This window comes from Salmo trutta, chromosome 27, assembly GCF_901001165.1.
Source record: "Salmo trutta chromosome 27, fSalTru1.1, whole genome shotgun sequence".
In the NCBI taxonomy this organism is placed as follows: Eukaryota; Metazoa; Chordata; class Actinopteri; order Salmoniformes; family Salmonidae; genus Salmo; species Salmo trutta.
The window spans coordinates 4,297,121-4,312,458 of record NC_042983.1 but is presented as its reverse complement, the minus strand read 5'-3'; the positions used below and the strand labels follow the sequence as shown (position 1 = coordinate 4,312,458).

General features: G+C 42.1%; 1 protein-coding gene across 2 annotated transcripts in view; it reads left to right on the top strand.

The window, feature by feature from the left end:
- LOC115164154 (uncharacterized) overlaps nucleotides 1-13,358 on the top strand; it is a 43,145-nt gene extending 29,787 nt beyond the window's left edge. For both annotated transcript variants that reach the window (XM_029716364.1, XM_029716362.1), the window contains exons 6-12: nucleotides 197-380; nucleotides 1,084-1,181; nucleotides 7,155-7,634; nucleotides 7,889-8,065; nucleotides 8,303-8,490; nucleotides 9,724-9,947; nucleotides 12,516-13,358. In XM_029716364.1, coding sequence (XP_029572224.1) covers nucleotides 197-380; nucleotides 1,084-1,181; nucleotides 7,155-7,634; nucleotides 7,889-8,065; nucleotides 8,303-8,490; nucleotides 9,724-9,947; nucleotides 12,516-13,137 — 1,973 coding nt within the window. In that variant the 3' untranslated portion in view covers nucleotides 13,138-13,358. The remainder of the gene's footprint in view (nucleotides 1-196; nucleotides 381-1,083; nucleotides 1,182-7,154; nucleotides 7,635-7,888; nucleotides 8,066-8,302; nucleotides 8,491-9,723; nucleotides 9,948-12,515) is intronic.
- The last annotated feature ends 1,980 nt before the right edge of the window (nucleotides 13,359-15,338 follow it).

The window sequence follows — 15,338 nt, the reverse complement described above, 5'->3', positions numbered from 1 at the left end:
CTCATACTCCAGCCTCTCTGTGAGCTGTTTTTATGTGTGTGTCTCAGGGGATTGGGAATAAAGGGGGTGAGGGGAGAAAATAATGTCTTACGGGAGAACCAAGGTAAAGTTTGTAGCATGTAGACTTTGTTGAACTAATCCTCTTATATCCTCACCTCTAACTCCCCTGTTCTGTCTCCTGTGTCCCCTCCTGCAGAGCAGTTCCAGTGGGTCTCCCAGAGGCACCGGGGTTACCCCTTTAGCGGCACCATGTATGTGAACAGCCTCGTCGCTGCTAGGATCGGCTCCTGCTGTGAGTACCGCTATGCCCTGGGCTTCCAGCAGGGCAAGAAGAGCTGCTTCAGACTCACCTGGCTGGCTGGAGGGACGCCCTGCTATAGGTGAACATTCAACCCATAGATAGACAATATATTGATATTATATATATGATTCAACCTCTCTCAGATGATGGAGTAAGACTACAAATTAATATAATTTCAGCTCAACTTCTTCACTTACAAATTATTGTCAGTTTAGGTAAGCATGCAACCTAGTTTAAGCTTATTTATAGCCATTTGTTGGATTTTTCTGTTCGATTTCTCAAACAATAAACACACACAAAACCAATCAATCAATAAATAGTCAGTCAAAATTGCTTATATATGATAGGATATTTCCGCTTAAAGGGATACTTCGGGATTTTGCCATACTAGCAGATACCCATAGACTTCCAGTCATTGCGCTAACACTATTTAGCATTGGCTCGCAAACCTACCTCTAACTTCCTTCATACAGAGACATAAAAATGGTATCCACTAGTTCATCTGACTCTGGGGAAGTAGATAAAGCGCCTCATTGCCAAAATCCCGAAGTATCACTTTATCCTCTAGCCTACACATCAATGTCACCGTTAACCAAAGCCATGGCTCCAACAATGTTTTATGTTTACTATAAAAACCTGAATACAGACTGACAGAAAGCAAGAAGATCCATGTCCATGTCTTATGGCAGTGAGCAATGACTTCACCCACTGTGTTCCTATTGACCGACCTACAGCGGAAATATTCCAAGTCATGTTCAAAAGGTATTTTTCATTATTTTCAGATGTACAAGTTTCCGAAACAAATACAGCTCCTACCAGCAGCTGAACAATGGCACACAAGAGAACATCAGTCTGCCTCCAGACCAGAACCCTGGCAATGGTATAAAGCATTGAAATAAAGGGCTGTCTCAAAGTCATCAACTTTCCTACTCATTCATCAACAATTCCTGTTTTTAATGTTCTGCATAGTCATCATTTCAGAAACAAACCCGCTGCCTCTCAGAAGTCTCTGTTTTAGCATACTGTAGGCTATTTAAGAAACAAAGCACAGCAAACATTTTGAAAGTTATTTATTAAATAAATGACACATTCAATTGTGTTATTTATTTTATTGTTCTAATAGCATGCTATGTGTATGAATGGATTGAATATCTTGTCCCCCTAAGTTAGTTTTTTTTATCGCTTTGATACTACTTCACAAGTATGTGCTGAATTTTGAAAAGTCATACAAAACTCCAAACTGGTAACACTTGTAGTCTTAGATTCAAAACCTTTCATTGTGCATTCATTTTGTTTGTAGATATCTTTCACCACACAACCATTTATCCAGAACATAATTTTACTGTAAAATATAATGAGAACATTGAATTATTCACCAAACACTTCTCAATTTAGTTATTTTAACAACAAGTTAATCCAATAGCAAAAAATGTAAGATACTGTACATGTTTCAAAATTGCCCTTCGAATGTCGTATGCTACATTACTGTAAATTACAGTACATTACACTGTTTTTTCCATTAGGCAATACACTTGCACTACCCATTACAATTGACTGAACATCACTGTTCCATATGTGATCGAAGGTTAGATCAATGAATGTAATCCAATGAAAAGAAATGAAAGAAACAATGTTTAGCAGGCACTAGTTTACATCAAGCTTGTCTTGATCATTTGGCCACAGGTTCTCATCATGCTCTTGGGGAAAAACATTTTGGCATGGCGAATCCAAGCCTGACATACAGTAGGTCTGGATTGAAATCATTGCATGCCTCCTCCATGGCCTGAAGGAGGGTGGTACGCTCATGAGGATAGCAATCATGCATCTTCCACCTGTATTGTAATTGTGTATTGTACTTGTGAAAATAGTTTTTTTTTAAAACTGTATTTGTTACATACAGTATGTTTACATTTACAGTACAGTACATTGTATGATGGCGCCGGAGAAGATGGCTGACGTTTTACGTGCTCATAACCGACTGTGTTTTTTGTTTGTTTTTTTGCGTTGTTTGTAACTTATTTTTTTAACTTATTCTGTTCATAATGTTGCTGCTACCGTCTCTTATGACCGAAAATAACTTCTGGACATCATAACAGCGAATACTCACCACGAATTGGCAGAAGATCTTTTTTCCTTTAAATGAGTCCAACGAGCCCGACATGAAGGACATACTGCTTTCCTGGGAACTGGCTCAAATCCCCGTCATTTGCATGAAGAGAAGACGGAGAAAAAGAGGACGGCGGTCGGGCTGCCTTCTGAGAATTCTAAGGCGATCAAATAAACCCCCACTGCCTTCCGTTTTACTAGCTAACATGCAATCATTGGAAAATAAAATCGACAACCTACGAGGACATTAAAAACTGTAATATTTTATGCTTCACGGAGTCGTGGCTGAACAACAACATTATCAACATACAGCTGGCTGGTTATACGCTGTATCGGCAGGACAGAACAGCGGTGTCTGGCAAGACAAGGGGGGTCAGACTATGTATATTTGTAAACAACAGCTAGTGCACGATATCTAAGGAAGTCTCGAGGTTTTGCTCGCCAAAGGTGGAGTATCTCATGATAAGCTGTAGACCACACTATCTACCTAGAGAATTTTCATCTGTATTTTTCGTAGCTGTCTGCATACCACCACAGACCGATGCTGCCACTAAGACCGCACTCAATGACATATATTCCGCCATAAGCAAACAAAAGAACTGGCCGGGGACTTTAATGCAGGGAAACTTAAATCCGTTTTACCAAATTTCTATCAGCATGTTAAATGTGCAACCAGAAGGAAAAAACTCTACACCACCTTTACTCCACACACAGAGACGAGTACCAAGCTCTCCCTCGCCCTCCATTTGGCAAATCTGACCATAATTCTATCCTCCTGATTCCTTACAAGCAACAATTAAAGCAGGAAGCACCAGTGACTCGGTCAATGAAAAAGTGATCAGATGAAGGCGATGCTAAGCTAAAGGACTGTTTTGCTAGCACAGACTGGAATATGTTCCGGGATTCAAGGCACTTAACCCACTGTTCCTAGGCCGTCATTGAAAATAAACATTTGTTCTTAACTGACTTGCCTAGTTAAATAAAGGGAAAATCAATAAAAATAATTACAATTATTCCGATGGCATTGAGGAGTACACCACATCAGTCATTGGCTTTATCAATAAGTACATCGATGATGTCGTCCACACAGTGACTGTACGTACATACCCCAACCAGAAGCCATGGATTACAGGCAACATCCGCACTGAGCTGTTGGGTAGAGCTGCCGCTTTCAAGGAGTGGGACTCTAACCCGGAAGCTTAGAAGAAATCCCGCTCTGCCCTCCGATGAACCATAAAACAGGCAAAGCGCCAATACAGGACTAAGATCAAATCGACACTCGTCGGATGTGGCAGGGCTTTCAAACCATTACAGACTACAAAGGGAAGCACAGCCGAGAGCTACCCAGTGACACGAGCCTACCAGACGAGCTAACCTGCTTCTATGCTCGCTTCGAGGCAAATAACACTGAAACATGCATGAGAGCACCAGCTGTTCCGGACAACTGTGTGATCACTCTCTCCGCAGCCAATGTGAGTAAGACCTTTAAACAGGTCAACATTCACAAGGCTGCAGGGCCAGATGGATTACCAGGACGTGTACTGCGAGCATGCGCTGACCAACTGGCAAGTGTCTTCACTGACATTTTCAACCTCTCCCTGTCTGAGTCTGTAATACCAACATGTTTCAAGCAGACCCCCATAGACCCTGTGCCCAAGAACACTAAGGTAACCTGCCAAAATGACTACCGACCCTTAGCACTCACGTCTGTAGCCTTGAAGTGCTTTGAAAGGCTGATCATGGCTCACATCAACACCGTTATCCCAGAAACCCTAGACCCACTCCAATTTGCATACCGTATCAACTGATCCACAGGTGATGCAATCTCTATTGCACTCCATGCTGCCCTTTCCCACTTGGACAAAAGGAACACCTATCTGAGAATGCTATTCAATGACTACAGCTCAGCGTTCAACACCATAGTGCCCTCAAAGCTCATCACTAAGCTAAGGACCCTGGGACTAAACACCTCCCTCTGCAACTGTGTCCTCAGATCCTCAAAAGGTTCTACAGCTGCACCATCGAGAGTATCCTGACTGGTATGGAAACTGCTCGGCCTACGACCTCAAGGCACTACAGAGGGTAGTGTGTACGGCCCAGTACATCACTGGGGCCAACCTTCTTGCCATCCAGGACCTCTATATCAGGCGACGTCAGTGGAAAGCCCTAAAAATTGTCAAAGACTCCAGCCACCCTAGTCATAGACTGTTCTCTCTGCTACCACACGGCAAGCGGTACCGGAGCACCAAGTCTACTGTAGGTCTAAGAGGCTTCTAAACAGCTTCTATCCCCAAGCCATAAGACTCCTGAACATCTAATCAAATGGCTACCCAGAATATTTGCATTGCCCACCCCCCCACCACCTCTTTTACGCCACTCCTACTCTCTGTTATTATCTATGCATAGTCACTTTAATAACTCTAACTACATGTACATATTACCTCAAATACCTAGACTAACCGGCGTCCCCACACATTGACTCTGTACCAATACCGCCTGTATATTGTCTCGCTATTGTTATTTTACTGCTGCTCTTTTATTACTTGTTAATTTTATTTCTTATTCTTATTTGTATTTTTTAAGCTGCGTTGTTGGTTAGGGGCTTGTAAGTAAGCATTTCACTGGAAGGTCTACACCTGCTGTATTTGCGCCGCATGTGACTAATACAATTTGATTTGATCTCTGATCTTGTACATACAGTGCATTTGAAAGTATTCAGACCCCTTGACTGTTTCCACATTTTGTTATGTTACAGCCTTATTCTAAAATTGATGAAATAATTTTATTTCCTCACCAATCTACACACAATACCCCATAATGACGATGCAAAAACTGTTATTTTTTTATTTTGCCCCCACCAAAATAAAAAATCACTGAAATATATCACATTTACATAAGTATTCAGACCGTTTACTCAGTACTTTGTTGAAGCACCTTTGGCAGAGATTACAGTCTTGTGTCTTCTTGGGTATGACGCTACAATCTTGGCACACCTGTATATGGGGAGTTTCTTCCATTCTTCTCTGCAGATCCTCTCAAGTTCTGTCAGGTTGGATGGGGAAGTGTCACTGCACAGCTATTTTCAGGTCTCTCCAGAAATGTACTTTGCTCCCTTCATCTTTGCCTCGATCCTGACTAGGTTCTCTGTCCCTGCCTCTGAAAAACATACCCACAGCATGATGCTGCCACCACCATGCTTCACCGTAGGGATGGTGCCAGGTTTCCTCCAGACGTGACGCTTAGCATTCAGGCCAAAGAGTTCAATCTTGGTTTCATCAGACCAGATAATCTTGTTTCTCATGGTCTAAGAGTACTTTAGGTGTCTTTTGGCAAACTCCAAGCGGGCTGTCATGTGCCTTTTACTGAGGAGTGGCTTCCGTCTTGCCACTCTACCATAAAGGCCTGATTTGTGGAGTGCTGCAGAGATGGTTGGACTTCTGGAAGGTTTTCCCATATCCACAGGGGAACTCTGGAGCTCTGTCAGAGTGACCATCGGGTTTGGTTTTGCTCTGATATGCACTGTCAACTGTGGGATCTTATGTAGACAGGTGTGTGCCTTTCCAAATCATGTCCAATCAATTGAATTTACCACAGGTGGAGACCAATCAAGTTGTAGAAACATCTCAATGATGATCAATGGAAACAGGATGCACCTGAGCTTAATTTTGAGTCTCTTCTTAAAAGGGTCTGAATACTTATGTAAATAAGGTATTTATGTTTTTTTTTTTAATACATTTGCAAAAATGTTGAAAACCCTGTTTTCGCATTGTCATTATAGGGTTTTGTGTGTAGATTGATGAGGAAAAAACAATATTTCATCCATTCTAGAATAAGGCTGTAACGTAATAAAATGTTGAAAAGGTCAAGGGGTCTGAATACTTTACGAATGCACTTTATATACATGGTTTAACTTACTGTGAAGTAAAATTATAATAGTCATCATCATTGTAGTATATTCAAGCATTTATCATACTTTTTATGTTTCTACTTTACAAACATACATTTTCATTACAGTTAAAGTCGGAAATTTACATACACCTTAGCCAAATACATTTAAACTCAGTTTTTCACAATTCCTGACATTTAATCCTAGTAAAAATTCCCTGTCTTATGACATGACATGACATACTTTTATGGATGTCAAGCTGTTTTTAAAGGCACAGTCATCTTAGTGTATGTAAACTTCTGACCCACTGGAATTATGATACACTGGAAAAATGACTTGTGTCATGCACAAAGTAGATGTCCTAACTGACTTGCCGAAACTATAGTTTGTTAATTAACAAGAAATTTGTTGAGTGGTTGAAAAACTAGTTTTAATGACTCCAACCTAAGTGTATGTAAACGTCCGACTTGAACTGTATATTGTTCTCAAAATTTGTAGTAGACAAACCAGATGTAAAATCTATAGGTTTACCAAATGTTTACGTGATTATCAATTAAGACCAGTCAGATTAAGTTAGAGTAAAATGTCTTTTAACAAAAGACAAGACAATCATATAAAAAATTATGTGATAATTGTACTGTGAAAGGCAATTACTTTATAAAAAAATTCTTCATGTATTTCTAGATGAACCACTGATTTATTTTGGTGAAAGTGACTGTATATTTTGTGTTGTGTTTGAAACAGCTGCCTCTTTGATGATCTGTTTTGAATTTTGTACTAAGAGTTGTGAAAATGTACCATATACTGTACTTTGCACCAAAGTGATAAAAACTGTACCATAATAATATGTCTTCTGTACAGGCACAGTAGTTGAGTCTTGTCCCTCGTCTCCTATGTTTCTCCCGGCCAAACCAGAAGCCAAGCCAAAGAAGGCTGTGAGGAGGAGAACTAGGAAGAACCTGAAAGACTGGAGCACTGGCAGCTGGTCTACAGACACTGAAGATCCTGCTTGTACCAACGTGAAGGAGAACGTGAAGGCAAGGAAGCCCAAAAGACGCAAGAGCCAATCCCATCAGACAAAAGACAGCAAGGACACTGCCAATGAAAGAGAGGACAGCAAGGCTCCAGCCAATCACAGAGATGACAGCAAGGCCCTGGTTAATGAGAGAGAAGACAGCAAGGGGTCAGGGTTCACAGGTGAGTGCGAGGACCTATCCCTGTCTGGCCCAGAGAGCAGAACACACCAGAAAAAGACCAGACAAGTTAAGAAGACCCCAGAGAAAGACAAAGACAATGCCAAGACCCCACAAAAAGAGTCCAATAACAGAATCAACATCCCTGGTGAGTATTCGTTTACTATTTTTACCTCTTGTGTGTGTGCGTGCGTGCGTGCATGCGTGCGTGTTTGCGTGGGTGTCATTCTTCATTCCTGGAGATGAGAGAATGGTTAATGGCAAAAGAGTCTGGCATCATGCTACCGTACTTTGAAGTTAAGATACAGATGACCCGCCATTAATCTTCATGAAGGTATTTCCATTTATGTACTTTGTGAGTTGGAAAGAAATTGGAATGAATCAGAGTGTTGCTTTTTAAAGATTCATTGCAGGATGAGGAAGCTCTGAGTAAGCAGAACGGGAAGAAAAATAAGGATTTGGGATCAAATGGGAAAAGCAGAAATGGGGAAAGACTGAAGGACTTCTATGAAGAATGTATGGAAATGAGCACTGGGCTGGATCAGAGCCCAAACAAACAGCGCTGGTTCAAGGCAAACTGTGAGTAAATAAACCACGGCTCAATACGGGCTGGTATACCCCCAGAGTACTTACTGTAACTGATTTATATACACTGTAATACACATATTAATGCCTTATCTAGAATATAAACCTAAAATCAATGGTTTTCTGAATTGAGAATGATGAAGTGTTTCATGCTGACATCCACCACTTTTCCATTTCATACAATCAGTGAACAGGTGGTGCATTATTTGTGTTCCATGTCTGTGTGTCCAGTACTGGAAAGGCGGCGTCTGGAGAAGAAGTTGTCATCTTGTCCCAACCCCTCGGGCTCAGATGTGGAGCTAAGTGAGGAGAGTGACAGCGCTCTGCACCCTGACAGGCAGCCAGGGGACCAGGACAGAGCTCTACTCAACACGAGTCAAACACACATCTCAACGATAGAACAAGTTCTACAGGCCCAGGTAGGCTACATGGTGTGAAATAAACAAGCTGTGATTATAGTAACTCTGTACTCATACTTCTAGGAAGTGAAAATCAACGGAATAATCACCAAAAATAAAAATGGTGCTGATTTGTTGAGAACAGGTGTAGAAAAAACATTAGAAGCTGCCCTTTGGAAGGTACTCCAAAATACACCCCATAATGACATGAAGCTATATACAGTACATTTACACAGTGCAGTTTGTTGTAGGGCATCTGTCTGTGTTTGTTACTGTGGGGTCAACAGGCGCTTGCCTCATCATCACCCTCAGATGATGAAGGAGCATTCAGTTCAACCGCGTCCATCATATATAGCATGCTGAAACATTCCACACAGTCTAGCAAGGTGGCCTGTTGCATGTGGACATAACGTTAGTTTCTCAAGTTAGGTAGTGTCTCCCCCCTGACCAGACCTGGGTTCAAATACTATATGAAATCTTTCAAATATTTTTGAGCTTTTGCTATGCCTGTCTGGAGTGCCAGATCGGCGGGGTTTGCACTTTTGGGACTTTTATATTGCTTCCATTGCAACAGGCAGATCTTAATCAAGCACAGTTTGAGTAAGTATTTTAAATACATTTCAAATAGTATTTGAACCCAGGTCTGCTCACTCCATACCTCCATACCTCCTTGGTCCTTACCACCACAATCCCAGTCAGATCCCTGTCTAAGACATTCCTCAGTTATCCTCACAGACAAACAGAAAATGCCTCGATCCTCTGCTCACAGATTAAGGGTCCAAAATCTGTTAAATATCGATCAAATGGGTCTGGGGTGCCGACAGGAATCGCTGGATTTATTGAACTCTGTGCCAATATGAGGAATTCCTGTCTGAATTCTGAAAAGTCTCAGGATTACATAATTCTAGCCAGTAGATATGGGTTGTAATTCCTCAATAGGATGAGACAGACGTATTTCAGAATGTGCGCACTGTAGAACCTTCCAAAACACATAGCTGGATGTCATAAGTTGATGATGAGTTATGCTTATTCTCTAAATCATATAACACAAACAACCACTGACAGATCTAATGACCAGTCTAAATAGAAGAGTTATCACTGCCTACTCTCCTTGTCATCTCCCTAGCTGGACCCATCATGAAGGGACTACTTTTTCATTCAATAAAAAAACGCAACAATTTCTCTGCTTTCATTGACATCCGTCTCTCTGTTTTAGCTCTGATTACTTTTCACGGTCTTTATCTCTGTCTCTAGCTGGATGTCATGATGCAAGTGTTGAACACGTCTGACGAGGTGGAGCAGCTGGTGCTGAGGAACACTGGCTTGACAGACACACTCCTACTGAGCCTGGCCGCAGCCCTGAAGAGGAGCCCCTCGGAGGTCACATTCCTCAATCTCAACCTCAACCACCTCGGACCCCAAGGGGCCCACATCCTCCTGGACCTACTGGGGGCCAAGCCCCAGGTCAAAGGACTGCTGTGAGTCACTGTGTGTGAGTGAGTGAGTGAGTGAGTGAGTGAGTGAGTGAGTGAGTGAGCGAGCGTGCATGTGTGATGGTCTAGCCCCAGGTCAAAGGACTGCTGTAGGTGACATTCAAAGTCTTTGTTTAGCTCCAGCTTGTATGTCTTATTCATAAATCTGTGTCCTGTAGAAAACCCTGAATATCTCTATTTTTTGCATAAATTGTTCTGTGAAAGTTTCATGAGCCTAGGACATTGTGAATGAAGTTGACTTTTTGAAGATACAAGGTTTTTCCAGGACGCCAATGACATACTGTAAACCCATTTACACACAAGTGATCAGGACAAGTGTAGGCTCCATATCTCCCAACAAGATCCTGCTGTGGGCCAAGCCCTAGGTCAGAGGGCTGCTCTGACTGTGTCACAAAGCCTTTGATGTTTAGTTCCAGCTAATACGTCATACTTTTAGCAACTATTGCTTGACCCATGGACGCACAAGCATTCACGGGGCGGCAGCGTAGCCTAGTGGTTAGAGTGGTTGCAAGATCGAATCCCCGAGCTGACAAGGTATAAATCTGTTGTTCTGCCCCTGAACAAGGCAGTTAACCCACTGTTCCTAGGCTGTCATTGAAAATAAGTATTTGTTCTTAACTGACTTGCCTAATAAAAGAAAATATCTCTCAAGAAGATATGTCAGGTAAGAATGCCCTCAGTGCTCCCTTGAAAAATAGATGTTTGGACCTCAATGGGAAAACCTGGTAACAGCGGAGGGGATCTCTGCCATTTTACGTGTTCCTAACAAACCGTGCTATTTAGTGTGTTTTTTCGCATTGTTTGTAACTTATGTTGTACATAATATTGCTGCTACCATCTCTGATGACTGAAAATAGCTTCTGGATATCAGAACAGCGATTACTCACCTTACACTGGAAGAAGATTTTTTCTTTAATGATTCCGACGTGAAGGATAGACTTCCCCGAGACCAGGCCCAAATCCCTGTCATTCGTGTGAAGAAAAGACGGAGGTACAGAGGGCGGAGATCGAGGTGCCTTGTGAGAATTCATCGGCGGGTGGGTAACCAGCCTACCATCCATTTTATTGGCCAACCGTGCAATCACTGGAGAATTAACTGGATGAGCTCTGTTCGAGACTATCCTACCAACGGGACATTAAAAACTGTAATATCTTATATCTCACTTAGTCGTGGCTGAACGACGATACGGATCATATACAGTTGGCTAGGTTTTCTGTGCATTGACAGGACAGAACTGCTAAATCTGGTAAGATGAGGGGTGGTGGTGTGTATCTATTTGTCAATAACAACTGGTGCGTGATGTCTAATATTAAGGAAGTCTCAAGGTATTGCTCGCCTGAGGTAAAGTACCTCATGATAACCTCTAGACCACACTATCTACCAAGAGTTTTTTCATCTTTACTTTTCGTAGCCATCAATTTACCACTACACACTGATGCTGGCACGAAGAACGCACTCAACGAGCTGTATAATGCCTTAAGCAAACAAGAAAATGCTCAACCAGAAGCAGTGGCCGGGGACTTTAATGGAGGCAAACTTAAATCTGTTTTACCTAATTACTACCAGCATGTCACATGTACAACCAGAGGAAAACACACTCTAGACCACTTTTACTCCACACACAGAGACGCGTACAAAGCTCTTCCTCGCCCTCCATTTGGAAAATCTGACCATAATTCCATCCTTCTGATTCCTGCTTACAAGCAAAAACTAAAGGAGGAAGTGGTCAGATGACACGGATGCTACATGACCATACTTACATATCACAACCAGAAGCCATGGATTACAGGCAACATCCACACCGTGCTAAAGGCTAGAGCTGCCACTTTCAAGGACCGGGACAGTAATCCAGATGCTTATAAGAAATCCTGCTATGCCCTCAGATGAACAAACAGGCAAAGCATCAATACAGGACTAAGATTGAATCCTACTACTCCGGCTCTGACGCTCGTCGGATGTGGCAGGGCTTGCAAACTATTATGGACCACAAAGGTAAACCCAGCTGCGAGTTGTCCAGTGATGCGAGCCTACCAGATGTGTTAAATGTATTTTATGCTTGCTTCGAGGCAACACTGAAGCATGCATGAAGCATGCATGAAAGCACCAGCTGTTCCGGACGACTGTGTAATCACGCTCTCCGTAGCTGATGTGAGCAAGATGTTTAAACAGGTCAACATTCACAAGGCCGCAAGGCCAGATGGATTACCAGGACGTGTACTACGAGCATGCGCGGACCAACTGACAAGTGTCTTCACTGACATTTTCAGCCTCTCCCTGACCGAGTCTGTAGTACCTACATCTTTCAAGCAGACCACCATAGTTCCTATTCCCAAGAAAGCGAAGGTAACCTGCCTAAATGATCAACACATCAACACCATCATCCCGCAAACTCTATTTCTTGAACTGCATTGTTGGTTAAGGGCTTGTAAGTAAGCATTTCATGGTAAGGTGAAATGTTGTATTCAGTGCATGTTAGGTGAGCCACTTCAAAGAAAAATGAAAATGTTAGTTGGAAGTTGTGATTGACTGCTGATTCTTCTTCTTCTCTACAGCTTGTTTGGAAACCAACTGGGAGACCCTGGAGTTCTGACACTACTTAGTGGACTGGCTCAACTCCAGGAGATAACAACGAGACACCCAACATCACTACCATGGGTTCAAGACCCCCAGGTCCAGGGCCAGAACCCGTTAACACACTCAGTTGTCCCCCTCCCTCCAACCACAAGGGGCACTCTCTACCCCTTTTCACTGTTGGAGCTGGACATAGGGGGAAACGGGTTGAGCAGCAATGGCCTGAGGATGTTGACGTCCTACATGAGACTCCACTCAAGACTGCAGTACCTGGGGCTGGCCCGGACCACTGGTGCGGACCTAGAGGCATGGCGGGAGCTGTTTGACTCTCTGAAGGGAAACGTGATACTCAGCCATATTATCCTGGATGAGAGTAACCTAGGAGACCAGGGAGCCAGGCTATTCGCTGACACGCTGAGAGCCAATCAGAGCCTGAGGCAGGTGGATCTGGACAGTAATGGGATTGGTGAGGTGGGAGGAAGTGAAATCATAGAGGCGCTGCTTTGTAGGACACAGTTTCCGCTGAGATACCTGAGTCTGGAGGGGAATGGTATCAGCACCGGACTAATGGGTAGAATTCAACAGGAAGTGAGATTTAACTGACAGAAATATATTTTTTGACATATTACAGCACTGGAATTTATCCAAAATGATGAACAAGGTAGGGCACAGCCCATAGTACAAAAGAGGAACAGTCATAATAGATGTTGCGGAAAAGACAAAATAATATGGATATGTCTGACTATTTCTACACAAGATCAGCATCTAGCTACTGTTGTCACGTCCTGACCAGTAAAGAGGTTATTTGTTATTGTAGTTTGGTCAGGACGTAGCAGGGGGTGTTTGTTTATGTGTTTCGGGGTTTGTTGGGTATGTTCTATGTTAGTATATTTCTATGTTCTTTCTAGGTATTTTATTTCTATGTGTAGTTTATTGGATTGACCTTCAATTGGAGGCAGCTGTTCCTCGTTGCCTCTAATTGAAGGTCCTATTTAATAGAGGTGTTTTTTTTCCATGGGATTTGTGGGTAGTTGTTCCGTGTGTAGCTGTGTGCCTCACAGGACTGTTTTTTCGTCGTTGTTTTTGATTAAGTGTTTGTTTTGTTTTTCTTCATAACAAAGAAGATGAGCATACACATTCCAGCTGCGCCTTGGTCCCATCTTTACGACGAACATGATAACTGTACACGAGACTAGACTATTCCTCACTGTTAATAAATTACTTCTCACATTTATGTTGAATCATCTCAATTGGAGCTCAGTCAGTGTAAATTACAGGTCAGTGGAATAAAACTGGAAAAACATTTGACTCTCTTCGCCAACACACATGGAGGGCCTTTCCCTCTGCTACTGGTGGCCCTGATTTAAATATCTTTGTAGAGCTCACAGACACGGCCATCAGCTCAGCAGGTAGGAGTGCGTTGGGATTTAGCTAGGCTGCTCTGTGGTATAGATGAGACGTCAGAGAAAAGCCCTGTCAAGTAAGTCTTTCTTCCCAGAACCTGTGGTGAGGCCAGGCCAGGATGTTTACCTTGTGCTATTTTCTTCCCACCCTGATTTATGCACAAATGCTGCCCTCAGGACCACACTCTCCTCCTTGTTGACGCTTGTTATTCCCTAATGTTTAGTAATCCCCTGGAAAATTTGGAGAAGTGTCCATATCTCGTAACCATGGTGATGCAAACATAAAGTGGCACAATTAAACAGTACTTCCTATTAGATACTAATGTAAACATTTATTTTTACAGTATCTACTGTATTTTTTTAAAGGCAGGAATGAAGAAAATCAAATAAAGGAATATATCCATCACACAATATATCCATAATTTTGTTGACATAATGACCAAACGTGTTTTGTGTGTGTTTGTGTGTGTCAATGGAGAGAGGGAGACAGAGAGAGAGAGCGAGAGGGAGAAAGAGAGGGAAAGATGGGAGAGGGAGGGTATAGGGCAGGGAGTTCTTCCAAGATGCAGGATGTTTGGTTTCAGTAGGAAGCGCACTTGACAGAGCAGCCTAAGGTGGACTGAAGGTGGAGTCATAAGAAACACACAAAGTCACTTGTCTCTTCGAGTGAAATGAGATGGTGGATAGTGGGAACATGAAGACCCTGTAATACTCAAATTTAGCCCAAAATAAGCTGCTGGTTCAAATATACCTTTTCTTTCCTAAAAAAAAGGCACAATGCTTTTATTATATGTGGCTCAAGATTTGAGGGGAAAAAGTCACATACGTGTGGCAGTGTTCAGTGGGGCACACATTTAGAAATGTTAAGTAGAGCATTTGGATATGCTTTACATTATAGGGTGCTATTTACATGGTATTTACCTCGAAATTACACTTTAAAATGGTAATTACTCAATAATTACCAAATAACTATTTTTAAGGGATATTTGAGCTTAATGGACACTAGGTAAATAAAGACTTACAAAACTTCCTTTGCAAGGCACTAACTGTTTACTGTTTACAGTGTGGTAGTATTTTGTAATACTGTGTCTTCTATCTTCTGTATCTAAATCTGAAGTGTGCGCTATACACCGTATTTTAACCCTTTAACGGTCTATTCTTGAAAAACATGTTGAAAAAAATATTTCATCTTAAATTCCTGTAACTAACAACTCAAATATGAACTTCCAATAAAGAAAATTCAACTTGATGTTTATTTTGGAAATAACAGAGCTCTTCAAGGCGGTTGAGAAGTCAAAATAGGGTCATACCAGCAATGCCATAATAGAATGTCAATTTGCATAGCATTTTTACTAATCTCAACAATATTACAAAAATTACTTTAGGTCTGCGTCAATGGCT